The 18,673-nt window shown below is 44.3% G+C and overlaps 1 protein-coding gene across 2 annotated transcripts; it reads right to left on the reverse strand.

Moving 5' to 3' along the window:
• Positions 1 to 800: 800 nt before the first annotated feature.
• On the reverse strand, positions 801 to 18,345 carry PHYH (phytanoyl-CoA 2-hydroxylase). 2 transcript variants are annotated; one of them, XM_045464616.1, is made up of 9 exons: positions 18,030 to 18,345; positions 16,526 to 16,584; positions 14,144 to 14,254; positions 13,631 to 13,799; positions 10,693 to 10,774; positions 8,404 to 8,585; positions 6,304 to 6,453; positions 4,052 to 4,186; positions 801 to 1,116 (listed from the first exon to the last, which is right to left on the reverse strand). In XM_045464616.1, the coding sequence occupies exons 1-9, from the start codon at positions 18,102 to 18,104 to the stop codon at positions 1,063 to 1,065; spliced, it is 1,017 nt and encodes a 338-aa protein (XP_045320572.1). In that variant the 5' UTR covers positions 18,105 to 18,345; the 3' UTR covers positions 801 to 1,062. The 2 variants fall into 2 exon arrangements, with proteins under 2 accessions (XP_045320572.1, XP_045320573.1); XM_045464617.1 differs by lacking the exon at positions 801 to 1,116 and having other exon boundaries at positions 4,091 to 4,378; positions 18,030 to 18,323.
• Positions 18,346 to 18,673: the final 328 nt, after the last annotated feature.

An 18,673-nucleotide genomic window follows, 5' to 3' on the forward strand; every position in this document is an offset into this window, starting at 1 on the left:
ACTGGTATTTTTAAAAATAAGGACTATATCTCCTTGCTGCCCTCAGCTGCTGTACAAATACAGCACTCTATTAAAATAAATCCCCCCAGTTCATGCCCATCGAAATCCTTTAAACCAAAAGTATCTAAAAATTTCCCTGGACCTTGAAAGAGTGTAGGTTTCATTCATAAATGCTGAAGGTTTTCAGCTGTCTTACTCAAAAAAACAGCAGATGAAGTTACCTCCGTCTTCATTCTTTAGGAATAGAGAAAAGGACTTAGAAAGATCCAGCCTCATTTTTTCTTTTTTAAGTTAATTTATTTTGAGAGAGAGAGCATGCTGAAAGGGCAGAGAGGGAGGGAAGGAGGGAGAGAGACTCACAAGCAGGCTCCGTACCATCAGCAAGGAGCCTGGTGTGGGGTTCAAACTCACGAACCATGAGATCATGACCTGGGCCAACATTGAGAGTCCAATGCTCAACTGACTTGAGCCCCCCAGGTGCCCCCAGCCTAGTTTTGTTTTGTTTTGTTTTTGTTTTTTTTTTTAAGGAGGTTTGTTGGGTTGGAGAAGTCATGGAAGGAATCCTGTGTCCAAACACAAACATCCATCCTTATTTGTACTCCAAGATGCTCTTCATTAAATGTGCCTGTGTTAGACATTGTTGTCAATTCGCTAAGTCTCTCATGACATGAAATTGGTGGGTGGTGGGTTTTCCAGAAGTGGGGTGTGCAAAAGCCAGCATACCCTGAGTTTCAAACCATTCCTTTCTGCCTGGTCAAAAGAGCTAACTGAATGAAAGAAACTGATTTAACACATTTAAATTAGACATCAATCACCTTTATTAGTTGCAGCCCTCAGTTAATTTTCCTTAAAACAGTAGTACGTCACCATTACTGTTCATTCCTCCGTCAAAGCAACACCACTGCGTGCAGAATTAACCACATGCCTCTAAGTACCTGATGCGTGCTTTGCAATTTCATTAACAAATGATGGAAAAGACTACAATAGCTCATTAATAAAACATTTTCCTTAGGCACCTTGATTCGTTTTGCTTTTCTCTCAGAGCTCCAGCAAACGGCTACTTCAAAGGTTGGTCCTCTCTCCTTTCACCAGCTGTACATTTAATCTGAATATATCCTGGGAATAAAGCCACATACAATGAGTTGATGGAACCCTGAGAATCTGTTCGGCACAAGACAAAGTAGATTTCTAGCGTTTACAAATGGCCACATAGAAAAAACCTCAACAGCAGTCCTATCAGTTAATAAACCATATTCTAAGACTCCAAATAATTTACTTGCCAACATCTTACAGAGTGTTGAAGAAACTGAGACAGCAGAGTCTCAAAACGGCTAGCCTGTGTTATTTCGTGCTCCTATTGGCTATAGGGATCATGAGCTGGGTAAGCACGGTGCTTGGTCACAATGCCCAACGCGCCCCACTGTGCTGCCCCGTTTAGAGTGATCTGCTCCCAAGTGAAAATAATGTCATGAGTTACAGGTTTTATTTGTTTTTTTTTTCTTTGTTCTTAATAAAACAATTCCGTCTTTCTTATTGCTTATTTTTGAGCAAACAGTAAGGTATGATGGGAAGAATGATTTTGGAATTTCAGCTGAGTCCAAAATCCAGCTCTGTTTCAGGTCAGTTAGGCCAAACTCTTGGACTTTTAACTTTCTCATTAACAGCATGGAGCCAGGGGCACCTGGGTGGTTCAGTTGGTTGAGCAACCGACTTGGATTCAGGTGATGATCTTGTGGTTCATGAGTTTGAGCCCTGGAACCTGCTTCAGATCTGTGTCTCCCGACCTCTCTGCTCCTCCCCTGCTTGCGTTCTGTCTCTCTCTCCCAAAGATAAACATTTATTAAAATTTTTTTTAAAAACAGCATGGAATCAGGGGCGCCTGGATGGCTCAGTTGGTTGAGCATCTGACTTCGGCTTAGGTCATGATTTAGCACTTTGTGGGTTCAAGCCCCACATCAGATTCATTGCTGTCAGCCCAGAGCCTGCTAGGGATGCTCTGTCCCCCTCCCTCTGCCCCTCCCTGCTTGCTTTCTCTCTCTTTTCCTCTCAAAAATAAATGGACATTAAAACAAACAAACAAAAAGAGCATGGAGCCATAATGACTGCTCCACTGGTTTTGGGTGAAGAAAATAAGAAAAGGGATATGAAACTGGTCTTATTCCTCACAAAGAACTATATGGCAGAAGTTAATATCATTATTCTAAGTAAAGCTGATCAACTATATCTGAGAGAATAACTAAAATAAATACAGGAGGCAATTCATTGATTACAACCCTGACAAACCTCAAACATAACACAGGCTTTTGTTTCTACTTTAAAATTCAGAGTGTTGCAGGGGCACCTGGGTGGCTCAGTCGGTTAAGCCTCCAACTCTTGCTTTCAGCTCAGGTCATGATCTCACAGTTCATGAGTTCAGGCCCTGCATTGCGCTCTGCACTGACAGTGAGGAGCCTGCTTGGGATATTCTCTCTCTCTCTCTCTCTCTTTTTCTCAAAAATAAATAAATAAATAAATGGGGCTCAGTCAGTTAACCCTCCGGCTCTTGATTTCGGCTCCGGCCATGATCTCACGGTGAGTTCCAGCCCTACATGGGCTCTGCACTGACAGTGTGGAGCCTGCTTCAGAGTCTCCCTCTCTCTCTGCCCCTCCCTCACTCGTAGTCTCTCTCTGTCTCTCTCTCTCTCTCTCTCTCTCAAAATAAATAATCTTTTTTAAAAAGTCACTAAAAATTATTTAAAATTTTTAAAAAATAAATAAACATTTTTTGTCTGTTACTTGCTAACTTTAAAAAAAATAAAATAAAACTCAAAGTGTTGCATGCAAGCCCCGCCTCAAAATATGATGCCTTTTTGTAAAGCATTTTAAGGACTGGACAAAGGGAAGAAGGACAAGACTTCCTACAATGTCCAAATGTGAAGTTAGTGCCTTTTCAAGGGCCAAGGGAGAAGTAAGATGCTTACACGGAGAAGGAGTTTCAGATTCTGGACTCCCAGAGACACAGTTGGTAGCTTAGCGCTCGTGTCTTTGCAGGACTGGAAGGCCCGGGGTCATCATTACACTCAGTCTGTTTGGGGACCATGTCACCCCCATAGGAAATGCGTGCATTTACGATTACTGCACATTTAAAAGTAGGATCAGGGGCGCCTGGGTGGCTCAGTCGGTTGAGCAGCCGACTTCAGCTCAGGTCACGATCTCACCGACCGTGAGTTCGAGCCCCACGTCGGGCTCTGGGCTGATGGCTCAGAGCCTGGAGCCTGCTGCCGGTTCTGTGTCTCCCTCTCTCTCTGCCCCTCCCCCGTTCATGCTCTGTCTCTCTCTGTCTCAAAAATAAATAAACGTTAAAAAAAAAATTTTTTTTTAAATAATAAATAAATAAAAGTAGGATCAGCCTCTTGGTTCAGAGGCTAAAATATACTTTGTCTAGAAAGCAAACATGTTTATTTAAATTTGTCCGGTGATCATCATCAGCACTGAATGTCTACTAGTTAAAAATGAATAATTTGCAAGTGAGGTGTACTCATCCGGAAAGCACATGAAATACGGTCTCATGCCCCCTCTCGATAAGCATCAGCGATTTTTTATGTCTGTTCACCCAAGCTGTCTCATGACATTCCAGATGCCAACTGACCCAAACAAAAACCTGCTTGGGAATTGCTTTCTGGGAGTCTTACTGGATTTACATTAAGTGTAGATACTCCCTCCAGACCGTTCACTTTTCCCTATGTGCATTCAGCAGGTAGCCTTGGTCCGTCATTTCCTCTCCTCCAGATCTGTTTCATGTTGCCTTTCCTACCTGTCAGTCCTGGAACAGGACAGCCTGCACACCAAAGACATAAAGAAGCACATGGTGCTCAGGTCCCCGCCCCCCCCCCCCCCACTAGGGAAGCAAGAACAAACTGAAATTCCACTGTCACGGTTAGCAGATCTCAGCAAAGCCCTCTAAACAAAGCACTTTCTATTTCCAAAGGAAATCAGGTATGAGAATTATTAAGCATCTGAAGAAGAGGCGGGGAAAAAAAGGGTCTTTACCTGTCATCTCAAACAAACGTACCTTTAGGCTGGCATCTTGTGGAAATCCGTATAGTTTATGCATTGTCTCTAGGATATCCTTCTCAAAGCTTTCTTGACTGGTGCCTTTCACATCAATGTAGTGGCAATCGGCACTGGCGAAATGGCAGGAAATTACCTATGCCAAGCGAAATGATTAATATTGGGGGAAAAAAACATTCCACGAACACCAGCAACCAAACAAGGAGACTTCTGAAGGAAAGTCATTTATTTCACTTGGCAGCTGATTTCTAGATTGAAAGCTATTCCATGGTGTCCTGTATTAGACTCCTCAGGATTCAGTATCTTCTTCCCCAGGTACAGTTAAAGGCTGAGAAATTACAAGAGGTTTTTATGTTTATCTTTGTTTTTTATTTTTTAAAACTTTTTAAAAGTTTATTTGTTTATTTTGAGAGGGAAAGAGAGAAAATGAGCTGGGGAGAGGCAGAGAGAGGAGGGACAAAGGATCTGAAGGGGGCTCTGTGCTGACAGCAGAGAGCCCGATGCAGGGCTCAAACTCACAAACCGTGAGACTGCCCTGAGCTGAACTTGGCTTAACCAACTAAACCACCCAAGTGCCCCTACAAGAGGTTTTTAGCTACCTGTGACTCTTGTTCTCAAAATGGGCAGGGAACACAATGATGTGGAAAGGGGACTTTAATGTATTAGCATGTGATTTTTCTAAAGAATGGGTGTCCTCAAGTCCTAAAAAAGGAATGTGTTCCAGGGTTACTTGGTCACAGAAGTTGCTCAGCTGAGTCTGTGATGGCTGTAGATCATGAAAGAAAAACCACAAAAATACCTTGTAAAGGAAAATAATACACACACAACCCCCACCCCTTGCAAATCAAAAGGACATGTGAAATCCAAGAGCATACGATACCCATCTTGTTTCCTTCTGAAGGTAAAATGAAGGTTACTTGGTTCTCCCCATTCTTGAAAAAGTTATAAAGATACAAACTTGGAACTCAAGGGGCACCTGGGTGGCTCATTCGGTTAAGTGTGCAACTCTTGATCTCAGCTCAGGTCATGATCTCAGGGTTCATGGGATCAAGCCCCATGTCAGGCTGTGCGCTCACTGCAAGAAGCCTGCTTCAGAATCTGTCTCCCTCTCTCTCTGCCCCTCCCCCGCTACCTCTCTCTCTCTCTCTCTCTCTCTCTCTCTCTCTCAAAAATAAACATTTAAATTTTTTTAAGAAAACAAAAATAGTAAATAAAATACAATAAAGATTTTCTTTTTTTAAGTAATCTCTATTCTCTACACCCAACATGAGGCTCAAACTCATAACCCTGAGAACAAGAGTTACATGCTCCACCGAGGGAGTCAGCCAGGTGCCCCTGATCTAGTGCTTATTTAAAATTTTGGCATCGTCTTCATCATGGACATTTTTGCATTAGTTTTGATTTTTTAAATGCTGCATTAAATATCATTTAACTGGATTGTGGAGGGGTTTCTTTAGCCCCTTCCGCTCATCCTTAAATTTTGCCCCAGAGGAGACTCTCTTCTTGCCTCACCCTCATCCTGGCCCTGGTAGAAACAGGAATGAATAGAAGATGACTCATGACTTCAGGGAGACAATAGGGTTTGGTGTGACAAACCAGAAGACGACCTCAGCCCCAAAGAAGCCCCAACATTTAGTATCAAGACCCGTGTTATCATGGGAGAAATGTGAATCCACAGTACTGTCAGATCTGCTGAATTTTCAAGAAGCAAGAAATCTGGGAACATGAGAAATGTTGTCAGATTTTAATGTAAGCAATGAAATCATTAGGTTTAAAACATTCTGGGGCTAAGGGGTGAAAAATATGGCTGCCTGTTAAATCTGATTTCTGGGAAGCCAATTCAGAACCTTTGTTTAGGATCAATAATATTTTTCCCAATAACAATGCTATTATGAACTTTCCTCTTATGTGGTTACTATGAACTATTTATATTCCAAATTTTATTATTTCAGTATGTCAGCCATTGTTTTTGCCTCCAAAAGCACAGGCTGTGGGCTCCTAAGTAAGCTCTTCTTCTGAAGCGATTCTATGAATGTTCATAATTCAGTATCAGTAGGATTGGGACCTGAAGTCACTTGGCTTCTTACTAATATGAGCAAAAAAGCATGAGGTAGCAAACAGATTTCCTGGTAAATAAACCAGACTAAAGGCCAGTTTAGTTATAGGCCACAAGCCTCATAAATTTTAACACATCTTGACATTTTTGTTTCTAACCAATTCGTCTTTGGAAAGTACAGGGATGTTATTGCATACCTTCCGGTAGCCTTGACTTTTGTTCCAACCAGATCCATGGATGAGCAAAGGATGAAAGAAAACAGTGTCTCCCTTCTCCATCTCAAGGTGAACTCGGGGGCTATTTTCATCATAGCCCTGAATCCCATAGTACATTAGGTTAACTCCCCCCTAGAATGCAGAAGAGAACCCAAGTCTGTATTTGTGGAACCCAATAATTAAAAACTCTATCAATGACTCATCAGGAAAAGCAAAGGTTTCCTAACTTCTTCCAAGAGAAAGAGGTAAATAGGTTATTAAAGGAAATTATAAATATACAAAAGCTTCTCAGATGTCTCGTTTTCAAAGTCACATTTTGGTATTAATATCATGGATTTGGGGGACCAAATAAAGAATCTGAAATTTCCACTTACCTTCATTACTAAATTGTACATGAAGATCTATATCAACTTTGCATTTTGTGGAGTTAACACAGGAGATCACCTTTCCAGCCTGAATCTGTAATCATTCTTTCCCAACATGACAGTTTCCTAACCTGGAACTTTGCATAAATCATTCTTCTAAAACTCAGGAGTAACTCTGAGAAACTAACTGTTCTCCCAAACCAGCGGGGAGAAAATGTTCAATTTGTCTCAGCTCACAAAGCACTCAGGACACATCCAGAGAAAAGAAAGAATAATGTATATTAACACATTGTGGGTTTTTTTTTTTATAACGATTTCCAAAGCTGGTTATTGCTTTGAGTACTGGTTATGGGGAGAGGACAGCATCCTATCCCCCTTCCTAAGATTATTCCACATTCTTTGGAGGAAGGACAGCTTTCCTGCTGGACTGTGTTGGGACCTCTTTCCTGGCCAGGGTAGATATGTGAGCTAAGCTAAGTAGCTAAGCACTGTAGTCATTTTGAATCTGAGCAGAGAATTGAAGGGACCAGAGATAGTCAAGGTTCAACTGCCCACACCAGGTGCCCCGCCCTCACTGTTCCCAATGAGCAATGACTCCCACTTTCCCTCCTGCTCACCAGAGCCAGCCAGCCTTTCCACGGACTCAGCATGTGCCTGCAACCCTCCAAAACACCCCCTCTGGCTTAAGTCAGCCACAGCCCACTTCTGTTGTCTGCATCAAACTTTCCCTAAACCTCAACTCAATTGATAAATCTCACAATTTCAGATTTTATATCAGGATCCAGACTCAAATGTTTTCACTTGGCACTAATACTCAGTGCAAGAATTCTAATTGAGACAGAAGCCTTAAAGCCACATTCTTGACTTCCCACAGAACCACATTCACTCTTCGTGCCTTGACAACACATGCTCTTCTCATTCTGACCATCATTATGGGTGTTCGAGACCTTATTGCCTGATACCTAAAACACTAATAGTCTCTTCGGTTTCTCTGCCTTTGGACTCCTCACCTCCAGTATATCTTGCTCTAGACCTCAAAATTATGATTTTTTTTTTTAAAGCAGGTTTCATGTCCAGCACGGATCCCAACACGGGGCTTTAACTCATGACCCCAAGATCAAGCTGAGATCAAGAGTCAGATGTTTAACTGACTAAGCCACCCGGGTGCCCCAGGATTATGATTCTTGAATTTGATTTCACCATTTGACTTGATTTCACTATTCTGGGCTCAAAAACTTTAATAGTCCTCTATCATCAATAGCTGAGTCAATGAACCATGGAATGGCCATGCAATGGAATACTAGTCAGCCTTTCCCAGAGCCTTCATTGGTCTCTCCAACGGGAAAGAGATGATCCCTCCCTTCTTTATCCTAAGAGCCATCAATCAGAGCAAGTGTAAGACTTACTTGGCGCTAGACACATGCACCTGGTGTTGCAAGTGTTTAAGTGTTCCCTCTCAATTAGGCTTTACAATCTCAGATCCTATACAGTGCCTACCAAAGTTCTCCACGCTGATCAACTTTCCAACCCTTGTTGAAAGAAAAATTACTATTCCGTCTGACACCCTTGAATTTTCCCTGATCCTAATTCCAAATCTTAAAACAAAGTTTTGCTAAGAAAGGACATGCCATCTCATTGTTAAAGCTCTTTATGTATACCGACGTGAAATCAAAACAATAAATTTTCCAATTAAGATATATCCTCTAAGCAGACATACCTCCCATGGGGGATAACTGTGTGGCTTCAGGCAGCCTTTGTGTGTGCCTGGGAGCACACACAGGCAGCCATTGTTCCGGCTGACCTGCTCCATGGCCGTCCAAGCAGCAACAATCCTATTACTAGGTCTGAAGGGGAAATAGTGTAGATCTTGGTGGAAAGGATGGCGGGTTGTCTTTTTGCCTGAAACAGAACCTACTGTTAAAAGATACTTGAATTTCAGAATTCTTCTTCTTTGCCTGAACAATGACCTATCCCGGCAAAAACCAAACAAGTGAAACGACACTATAGAAAATCAGCCTGGAGAGATAAGCCCCAAAGTGAACTATCAAATCAACAGGGTGACTCCACATCCTGTACTTTTTTTCTGGGTTTCTGGTAGCTGAGTGCTTACTTACACCATTTTTCCCCTTTTTTTTTTTTTTAAGTCTGAAATGCTGTTTATTTTATTTTTTTAATGTTTACTTTTGTGTGAGCATGAGCAGGGGAGGGACAGAGAGAAAGGAAAATACAGAATCTGAAGCAGGTTCCAGGCTCTGAGCTGTCCGCACAGAGACCGACACAGGGCTCGAACCCTGGAACAATGAGATCATGACCTGAGCCGAAGGTGGATGCCCAACCGACCGAGCCACCCAAGCGCCCCATTACTTACACCACTTTCTAGCAATTCCTACATATGTCATAATTCTACTGTGCTTTGTTCCTTTGTAACTCTGGTTTGGGCACAGAGCCTACCCCAAAAAAATTTTTGGTTAATTGAACACAGTGGCCAAATCTGAAGTCCCCTATTAGCCTTCGAAGTGGCTAATGTAAAAAATATCAATTAACTAAATTAATAAGAGGCCTCCAAGAAGTTCCTCAGTGAACTGGAAGCAGTCGGTATACAGTCTCTGGGTAGAACCAGAGCTCAAAGAACCACAGTTACATTTTTCCCTGCTTTGCAATTTGAACCTGGTGTTCCCCCGCCCCCAACCCCCATCTCTCTAAAGCAAGACATTCAGGGTGGGAGAGATTTGGTGATGTTAAGCTACGGGCCTCTCACATAAACCTCTCCTGGCCTCTTTTTCTTTAGAAAAAGTAGAAAAGGATAAAGAATCTTGAAGGGCCAATTTATTACTGCTGGTATAGCAGAATTTCTCAGCATGGCCCAAGAGCCATCTGCATTAGACTCTGGGGATGGCGTAAAAAGATGCAGATTCCTGGGTTCTAGTTTCCAGATCAGTTTCTCTGGGAGTGAGATCTTAGGAGGCACATTTTAGGGACACCTGGGTGGCTCAGGCATTTGAGCGTCTGACTCTAGATGTTGGCTCAGATCATGATCCCAGGGTCATGGGATCCCAGGGTCAAGCAGGTACAGAGTCTGCTTGAGATTGTCTCTCTCTCTCTCTCCCCCCTCTGCCCCTCTTCCCAGCTTGCTCTCTTTCTAAAATAAACTAAAAAAAAAAAAAAAAAATTAGTGTTTATTTTTGATGGGGTGGGAGAGAGAGGGAGCCAGAAGATCTAAAGTAGGGGATGCACTGACAGCAGAGAGCCCCTTGTGGGGCTCAAACTCACAAACTGGGAGATCATGATCTGAGCCGAAGTCAGACACTTAACCAACTGAGCCAGCCAGGCGCGCCTAAAATTAAAACTTTTTTTAAAAAAGCTACATTTTATGGGGCGCCTGAGTGCCTCAGTCGGTTGAACACCCAACTTCAGCTCAGGTCATGATCTCGCAGTCAGTGAGTTCAAGCCCCGCGTCAGGCTCTGTGCTGATGGCTCAGAGCCTGGAGCCTGCTTCTGATTCTGTGTCTCCCCTGTCTCTCTGCCCCTCCCCTGCTTATGCTCTGTCTCACTCTGTCTCTCAAAAATAAGCAAATGTTAAAAAAAATTTTTTTAATAAAATAAAAAGCTACATTTTAGCAAGAAATTTTAAGAATTGTAGTATGTGATTTATGAGAATAGTTTTAGTTTTGTTAGTAGTAATTATGTCTTCACATCAGGAAAGCAGAATTTACACTCTCATAGGTGAGAATGGGTAACAAAGCTCAGAGATCATGATTATAATAATAGGAGCCTATGGTATATGAGCCATCATGTTTATTAAACCACACTTTTGAGAAGCCAGCCAGTAACCCTACAGTTAACCTCTGAAATCACTATTCTACATCAATATTATTACAATATAAACTACTTTAAGACTTAAATAAAAGTACTCATTCATTCATTTATCAAAGTTTAGCAGTTATATGCACAGCTATAGTTAGAATGCTTGAAACTTTTTTCTTTTTTCTCAACAAGAGCCCTTTACCAGAATCTGGAGGTTTGTTTATCATCATGGTGTGCACGACCATAACATTGGGTCCAGTGAAGCACTCCACATGCTTCAGAATCTAAGAGAAAAGGGGGAACAAAGTTTCACAAGAAATCGAATACACAGGCAAGCAGCACAAAGTATAATGACCTAGAGAAGAACCAAGATGCCAAATAGTTCAAAAAAAAACAGTTGGGATTTCACAACACTGCAAACAAAACATGAGAAGGTCAGCAACTGGAAATCTGCAATTAATTTAAAAAGGCTTTTTCGAGCCAGTTGGGAAAAAGCCTGAATTAAACAGGCTTTTTCAAGCCAGTTGGAAACTTAACCACTTTTTCTGCAAGAAAAGATAGGAGTTTCTCTGAGGTGTCAACTGGGAAGAAGGACAGGAGTCCCCTCCTTTCAGCTGAAGCTGTCCACAGTTGTCTGGTGAGAAGGGAGCTTCCTCTTCCCCTCACCGAGACTATTCATAAGCAGGGACCATGAGGGGCACCTTGCCGGCTCAGGCGGTCGCACACGCGACTCTTGATCTCAGGGTCATGAGTTCAAGCCCCACACTAGGCAGAGAGCCTACTTAAAAAAAAAAAAAACCCAGAAGGGACCATGAGAGGTCCCAACACATGTGCAGCCGCGTGCACGGCCCAGAGGAAGGAAGGGGAGGACAGGAACTGAGGGACACGTCACAATCAGAGCACCTCCTAACCCACAGCTCCTTACTGAGGGCTAGCAACCAGACAGAGTGACAGGAGATGGGGGCACAGAGGGGAACAAGATGAGCAGGTCCCTGCCCTCATCTATATCCTGGTGTGCGAAGTTAAACAAACAGTGACACGGGCACATGTGCCTGGGACGCATCTGAGGAGAACACGTGACACGGCTGGCGGAATTAGGCCCGGGGTCTGGAGGCTGGGTCGCTGCCTCCTGCATGTGACCCACCTGGGGAGGGGCAAACAGCACGAAGGGCCCTGTGTGCCTCCTACCCGCCAGGGACTTTACGCCTCCCATTTGGACCGCACAACAAGGCCTGGAAAGCAAAGCCCCATGAATGAATCATCCTTTAAAGTGAACACCCCACACGCGTGAGCCTGAGGCTAAGAAATCGGCCAAGGTGTCAGTGCCAGTTAAATGAAAGCGACGGTGCTCAATCTCCAACTTGGCCAGACTCCAAAAAATGAAGCATACTCCAGCACTTTCTCACCATTTCATCTCCCATATAAGGAATATTGGCAGTTTGAGCACAAAACACTCAAATCCTAGGAGTCGGGCCTCATACCTGTTTTTTTATAAAGCATGTCACTTTTTGGTATTCCCTTAATTTTTTTAAACTTATTTTTGAAGGAGAGAGAGAGAGAGAGACAGAGTGTGAACAGGGGAGGGGCAGAGAGAGAGGGAGACACAGAATCCCAAGCAGGCTCCAGGCTCTGAGCTGTCAGCACAGAGCCCGACGCGGAGCTCGAACTCATGAGCTGTGAGATCGTGACCTGAGCCGACGTTGGACGCCCAACCGACTGAGCCACCCAGTTGCCCCTTTGGACCTGTATTTTCTTTTTTCTTTTTTAAGTCATCTCTACTCCCAATGTGGGGCTGGGACCCATGACCCCAAGATTGAGAGTCACATGCTGTACTGACTGAACCAGCCAGGTGCCCCAGACCAGTGTTTTCTAAACCTCAGTGACTCAAGAGCCATGTCACCATTTCTGTCGTACTTTACAGAGCTGTCCAATATAGTTAGTCAATAATTCTCCTAAATTAACTCGTGTCTTATCCTGATTAATAGTATTATTTTTTTAATGTTTATTTATTTTTGAGAGAGAGAGAGAGAGAGAGAGAGAGAGAGAGAGAGAGAGCACAAGTGAAGGAGGGGAGAGAGAGAAGAAGAGAGAGAGAATCCCAAGCAAGCCCAACAGGGGCTCGAACTCACGAACCTTGAGATCATGACCTGAGCTGAAGTCTGATGTTCAACCGACTGAGCCACCCAGGTGCCCCGAGTAACAATTTTTCTTAAAAGACAAGTTTAAATCTAAACATAAACCTCTACGGACAAGACTCACAAAACAAAAAGAACAAAATAAATGGATGTACAGTGAAAAGCCTCCATGGTGTCACTCCAGTTGATATGCCCATATCAAGGGTGAGAGGGTCTCTCTCTAACACAGAGGTCCTGCCCTTCTCAGCCAAGGATAATTACCAGACTCCAAAGCAGGGTTTCTCTATTCGGGGCAGTACTGACACTTGGGGCTGGGTATATCATTATTGTGGGGGAGGGGGCTATTTTATAGGCTCCCTGGCCTCTACCCGTGGGTGGGACACACTACCCACCTTGGCTGCAGGTACAAATGTCTGCCTCGGGTGGAGAACCACTCCTCGGCAGCCACCAGAGAAGGGGGCCAGATAAAGTACAAGCGGCAATTCCAGGGGGCCTGGGTGGCTCAGTCGGTTAAATGTCCGACTTCGGCTCGGGTCATGACCTCAGGGCTCATGGGTTTGAACCTCGCATCAGGCTCTGGGCTGACAGCTTGGAATCTAAATTTTCTTTTTTTTAATTAGTGTTTATTTTTTTTGAGACAGACAGAGCATGAACAGGGGAGGGTCAGAGAGAGGGAGACACAGAATCTGAAGCAGACTCCAGGCTCCGAGCTGTCAGCACAGAGCCCGACGTGAGGCTCGAACTCACAGACCGTGAGGTCGTGACCTGAGCCGAAGTGGGAAGCTTAACCGACTGACCCACCCAGGCGCCCCGACAGCTCAGAGTCTAGAGCCTACTTCGGATTCTGTCTCCTCCTTGCTATAAATAAATAAATGAATAAATAAATAAATAAATAAATAAATAAAAATACATTCTACAAAAAAATTAAACGGCAGCAATTGCAGAGGCAAGCATGCAGGTGGGCTATTAACTGAAAGAGAAAGACAATGTAGGCGGGTCTCGAACCTCAGGGAGAGTGCAGTATCTGAAGAGCTCCTCATCCTGGTGAAAATTCTGGACCTTTGTAATCATCTCTTCACTTGGAATGAACTTTGATTTTTCAATGCTTATGTCTCTCATGATCGTCATGCCTTGGGGTTTCACTTCCTCTTTGCAGATCCTTTGAAACTGGTTCCTAGAAAATTAAATTGGCAGATGGCGTCATCACTGCAGGCTTCAAGCACCTGCCTGGCCCATTCTGTGGAAAGCTTCTGAAAGACCGAGCAGGTGGTTTCTGTGCGCCAGTTTGACCTCCGGCCCAGGCTGAGTAGTTCTGAGGACAGGGAGGAGAAAAGGGCCAACCCAGAAGCCTTTGCCTCCTCACTAAGCCAGCCAGTCTGGCTCCAGAGCTCACGCTCCTAACCACTTCCTAGCGAACCAATCGCCAAAAAGTATCTGAACACGGACACGCTAATCTTACTCAGGTTCCCGTTGCATACATATAACATATTTCTGTAAAATAACAAAGAGTTACTGTACCTAAAGCGTGTAATATCATCATCAGATACCAAATTCTTAATGACAAGAAACCCATTTTCTTCATAAAATTTTCTCTGTTCTAGGCTTAGAATGTCGTTATTCAGAGTATACCTAAAGGGGAAAAAAAAAAAAATCTCAAATCTCAACCCAACAAGATGTGTCAAGAACCTGAAAAATGTTCATACTCTTCCACCCGGCATTTCTCTTTTTTATTTACTCTAAGAAAATAATCTAAACATTTTTTTAAACAAGTCTTTGAGTTTTTTATTAAGCATATTTATCTTCTTAGTAATCTCTGTACCTAATGTGGGGCTCAAACTCATGACCCTGAGATCAAGAGTCATATGCTCTTCAGCTGAGCCAGCCAGGCGCCTCTAATCTGAACATTTTTTTTTTTAATTTTTTTTTTTTCAACGTTTATTTATTTTTGGGACAGAGAGAGACAGAGTATGAATGGGGGAGGGGCAGAGAGAGAGGGAGACACAGAATCGGAAACAGGCTCCAGGCTCCGAGCCATCAGCCCAGAGCCTGACGCGGGGCTCGAACTCCCGGACCACGAGATCGTGACCTGGCTGAAGTCGGATGCTTAACCGACTGCGCCACCCAGGCGCCCCATAATCTGAACATTTTTTAAAAAGGTTTAAATCCAGGGGTGCCTTGGTGGCTCAGTCGGTTGAACGTCCGACTTCAGCCCAGGTCATGATCTCACGGTTGACGAGTTCGAGCCCCACGTCGGGCTCTGTGCTGACTGCTCAGAGCCTGGAGCCTGTTTCGGATTCTGTGTCTCCCTCTCCCTCTGCTTCTCCCCTGCTCATGCTCTGCCTTCTCTCTGTCTCAAAAATAAACATAAAAAAAATTTTTTTTTAAGGTTTAAATCCAAAGCATTAACTACTGTCACCAAAAAATAGAAGAATAATTAATTATATCCACTCAATGAGATATGATTCATTAAATCATTAAAAATGAAGAGGGGGGTGCCTGAGTGGCTCAGTCAGTTGAGTGTCTGACTTCGGTTTAGGTCATGATCTCACGGTTCTTCAGGTCGAGCCCCACGTCAGGCTCTGCTGAGAGCTCAGCACCTGGAGCCTGCTTCAGATTCTGTCTCTGTCTCTCTCTCTCTGTCTCAAATACAAATAAACATTAAATTTTTTTTTTTAATGAAGGGCATATAATAGAAATGCTTATTATAATAAAATATGGTTAGATTTCTATAAAACCAAATCTTTTATTACTTGTAAAAAAATGCAAAGAAATACAAAAAAGTGGTTGCCTTTATGTAACAAAATTGTGGATGACTTTTTAAAATTCCATGGGGCGCCTGGGTGGCGCAGTCGGTTAAGCGTCCGACTTCAGCCAGGTCACGATCTCGCGGCCCGTGAGTTCGAGCCCCGCGTCAGGCTCTGGGCTGATGGCTCAGAGCCTGGAGCCTGTTTCCGATTCTGTGTCTCCCTCTCTCTCTGCCCCTCCCCCGTTCATGCCCTGTCTCTCTCTGTCCCAAAAATAAATAAATGTTGAAAAAAAAAAAAAAATTTAAAAAAAAAAATTCCTTTTGTTTCTCTGATTTTAAAATTTGTTCTGTAATGAATATATATGGTTTTTCAGGTAGAAAATGAATTCAATAGATTTTATATTTTAGATTGTCTAGATCATACATTCCCAGAGGAAATCAAAGTGACAAAATATCCAAATAAATGCATGGCATACGCACAAACTCAAGTCACCCAGTCCATTTTTCTAGATCGGAACTGTGGCTCCATGAGAATATTCCATGGAGATCAATGACTTCCCCCTACAAAGGTAATTTTAAGTTAAACAAGAAATACTAGCTAATATAGCAGTATGACCAGACTACAGGCTAACTTAAATGAGGTACACTATGCCTGAATTTGAAAACAAAACAGATCACACACTTCTGACATTTTTTTTTTCTCTTTTCCGAATTTGAAAATACATATAAAGGGGCGCCTGGGTGGCGCAGTCGGTTAAGCATCGGACTTCAGCCAGGTCACGATCTCGCGGTCCGTGAGTTCCAGCCCCGCGTCAGGCTCTGGGCTGATGGCTCAGAGCCTGGAGCCTGTTTCCGATTCTGTGTCTCCCTCTCTCTCTGCCCCTACCCCGTTCATGCTCTGTCTCTCTCTGTCCCAAAAATAAATAAACATTGAAAAAAAAAATTAAAATAAAAAAAAAAAAATACATATAAAAATTAAAGTCCAGGTCTTCACAATTTTCCACAGTTCTAATTAGAACAGGTCCTGGCAACAGAGGATTTGTATAATACATTTTCACCAGGCAACATGATATATTGCATTTTATATCTCAGTTACCACTAGAAAAAGCTTTATATACATTTTATGGTTAAAAATGAAAATTAGCTCTACTTACTGGAATTGTGGAGGATGGAAACTGGTAGAAGAAACAGCCTGTGTTGTGGGGTGAGCTGTCTAGGATGTGAATTAAGGCAAATAAAATTAATTTTTTTAACGTTTATTTATTTTTGAGAGCGAGAGAGAGAGAGAGAGCGAAAGCGAATGAGCAGGGGAGGGGCAGAGAGAGAGGGAGACACAGACTCCCAGGCAGGCTCCAGACTCAGCCATCAGCACAGAGCCCTACGTGGGGCTCAAACTCAGGAACAGTGCGATCATGACCTGAGCCCAAGTCGGAGGCTTAACCGACTGAGCCCTCCCCCAGGCGCCCCTCAAGGGTTGTAATTTCTCCTAGCCTCAAGCTTTGTTTTCTCACCTGTGAAATGAGATAATCACCTTTATTAGTGTATGGACGGGATTTTAAGGTTATGGCGGTTCTGCTACATCACTGCGTGGAACTCAGCCGGGAGAGCAGTAGTAAAAATAAATCAAACAACCAGTACAGTCGTTTGTGTGAAAGGTTTCAGGATCCTGCACACAGCAGAGCAAAGTCCAATCACATCCCTTAAAGAAAAATCCCAGGCACAGTTTTTCCACGCTTCCAAAAGTTACCCCCTGAATGAGAACACTTAATCGGAGTAGGAAAAACAATTCTCTAAAGCTCCTGGAGGGGGCGCCTGGGAGGCTCAGTCGGTTGAACCCCCAGCTTCCACTCAGGTCGTGATCTTGCACTTCGTGGGTTCCAGCCTCGCGTCGGGCTCTGTGCTGACAGCTCAGAGCCTGGAGCCTGCTTCGGATTCTGTCACCCTCTCTCTGCCCCTCTTCCACTCGCGCTCTGTCTCTGCCTCTCAAACATGCAGAAACATTAAAAAAATTTTTTTTCTTAATAAAGCAATTGGATTTATGTGTCATAGAATGACATCTTCCTGGAGCCGACCCCTACGGCCGCACACAGTGCCCCCGAGATGAACTTCTGAAGGTCAAATCTGGAGAGGCAGCGTGGACTCCTGCGGGGCCCGGGGGCACTCCCTGCGCGCCGGTAGGAGGGAAAGCCGAAGGACGCCTGCAGCTCCGGCCTCCACTTGCAGAGGCCGGTGTCCCGCCAGAGGGCCCTGCTGCCTGCCTGCCTGCCTGCCCGGCCGGCCCGTCTCGAATGCTCCGGAAAGCTCTGCGCTTCCGTTTACCGTGCGACCGTTTTTCGCATTTCTCGGGCTCTGGGCGGCCAGGTCACGAGCGGCCAAGTGCAGAAAATGCCAAAGCAGTTGAAAGCAGGCCCTTCAGTAACGACTTCCATCCTCCCCTCCCGCAAAGCAGGGAAACAAGAGGCCCCGGGAGGGCCCAGAATGCCGGAGCGGCGCCACATCAGCCACAGAGGTCGGCACTGTCACGCTCCCGCTGAGCGAGCAGGTCCCCGCCGGGAGCTCCCAGCTCCCCTATCATCTCGCCCTTCCCCGTCCCTCCCCGGCGCCCGGAAGAGCTGTGACCACTCTTGCAGCCCGAGCCCCACGCAGCCCAAAGGATACGTAGGCCCTGGCGGAGGTTCGGCCGAGGTGTCCCAGCACGGTGCGCAAGCGTGAGACTCCGCGGATCTGTTCCATGGCTCCGGCTAGCGGACTAGTGAGCCGGGCCTCGGTCCCGTCCCAGGGAGGCGGGCCCGTCGATCACCAGATACGACTCCCGAGAAGCGCCTCCTCCCCTGCACCGCCTCCGCGGAGAGGCCCCACGCACTGGGCTACCGTAGGGTGCGGACTCGCTGCCCGGACACCCTGCCTCTAAGCGATTACAAAGAGCATCCCTGCCTCACAGAGCCGGAAAGCTAGTTTTGAAGAACTCAGAGGGTTAAGGTCACCCAATGAGAAATCAGCCAGAATATGACCCACATTCCCAACTGCATAGTTTTTTTGTTTTTTTGTTTTTTTTTTTTTCCCAACTGCATCTCATTTCACATGACCATGCCTTTCACTATGCTGCTGGAGTAATTCAAATGTTCAGCCCTAGAAGTAACATGTGCTGTTCAAAAGAGGTGTTTAATTTATTGGGAATCCCATCTGAAATACTAGAAACATATTGGCTGTTCGTTAAAAACAAACAAAAGTAAATGAAATAAATGTCTCCATGAAATGTTTGATCCTCATAGTCTAGTATTATTTTAAATTTCCTGAAAAAC

Source organism: Leopardus geoffroyi, chromosome B4, assembly GCF_018350155.1.
Source record: "Leopardus geoffroyi isolate Oge1 chromosome B4, O.geoffroyi_Oge1_pat1.0, whole genome shotgun sequence".
Classification (NCBI taxonomy): Eukaryota; Metazoa; Chordata; class Mammalia; order Carnivora; family Felidae; genus Leopardus; species Leopardus geoffroyi.

Bases quoted from the DNA above. Each gene is read 5' to 3' on its own strand.
- PHYH (XM_045464616.1), bottom strand. From the start codon at position 18,104: ATGGAACAGATCCGCGGAGTCTCACGCTTGCGCACCGTGCTGGGACAC. The intron at 13,800-14,143 runs GTACAGTAACTC...TTAATTTTCTAG, and splicing joins GATGATATTACACGCTTTAG to GAACCAGTTTCAAAGGATCT. The intron at 10,775-13,630 runs GTTCGAGACCCG...CTTTTCTCTTAG, and splicing joins GATACTGCACTCTCCCTGAG to ATTCTGAAGCATGTGGAGTG.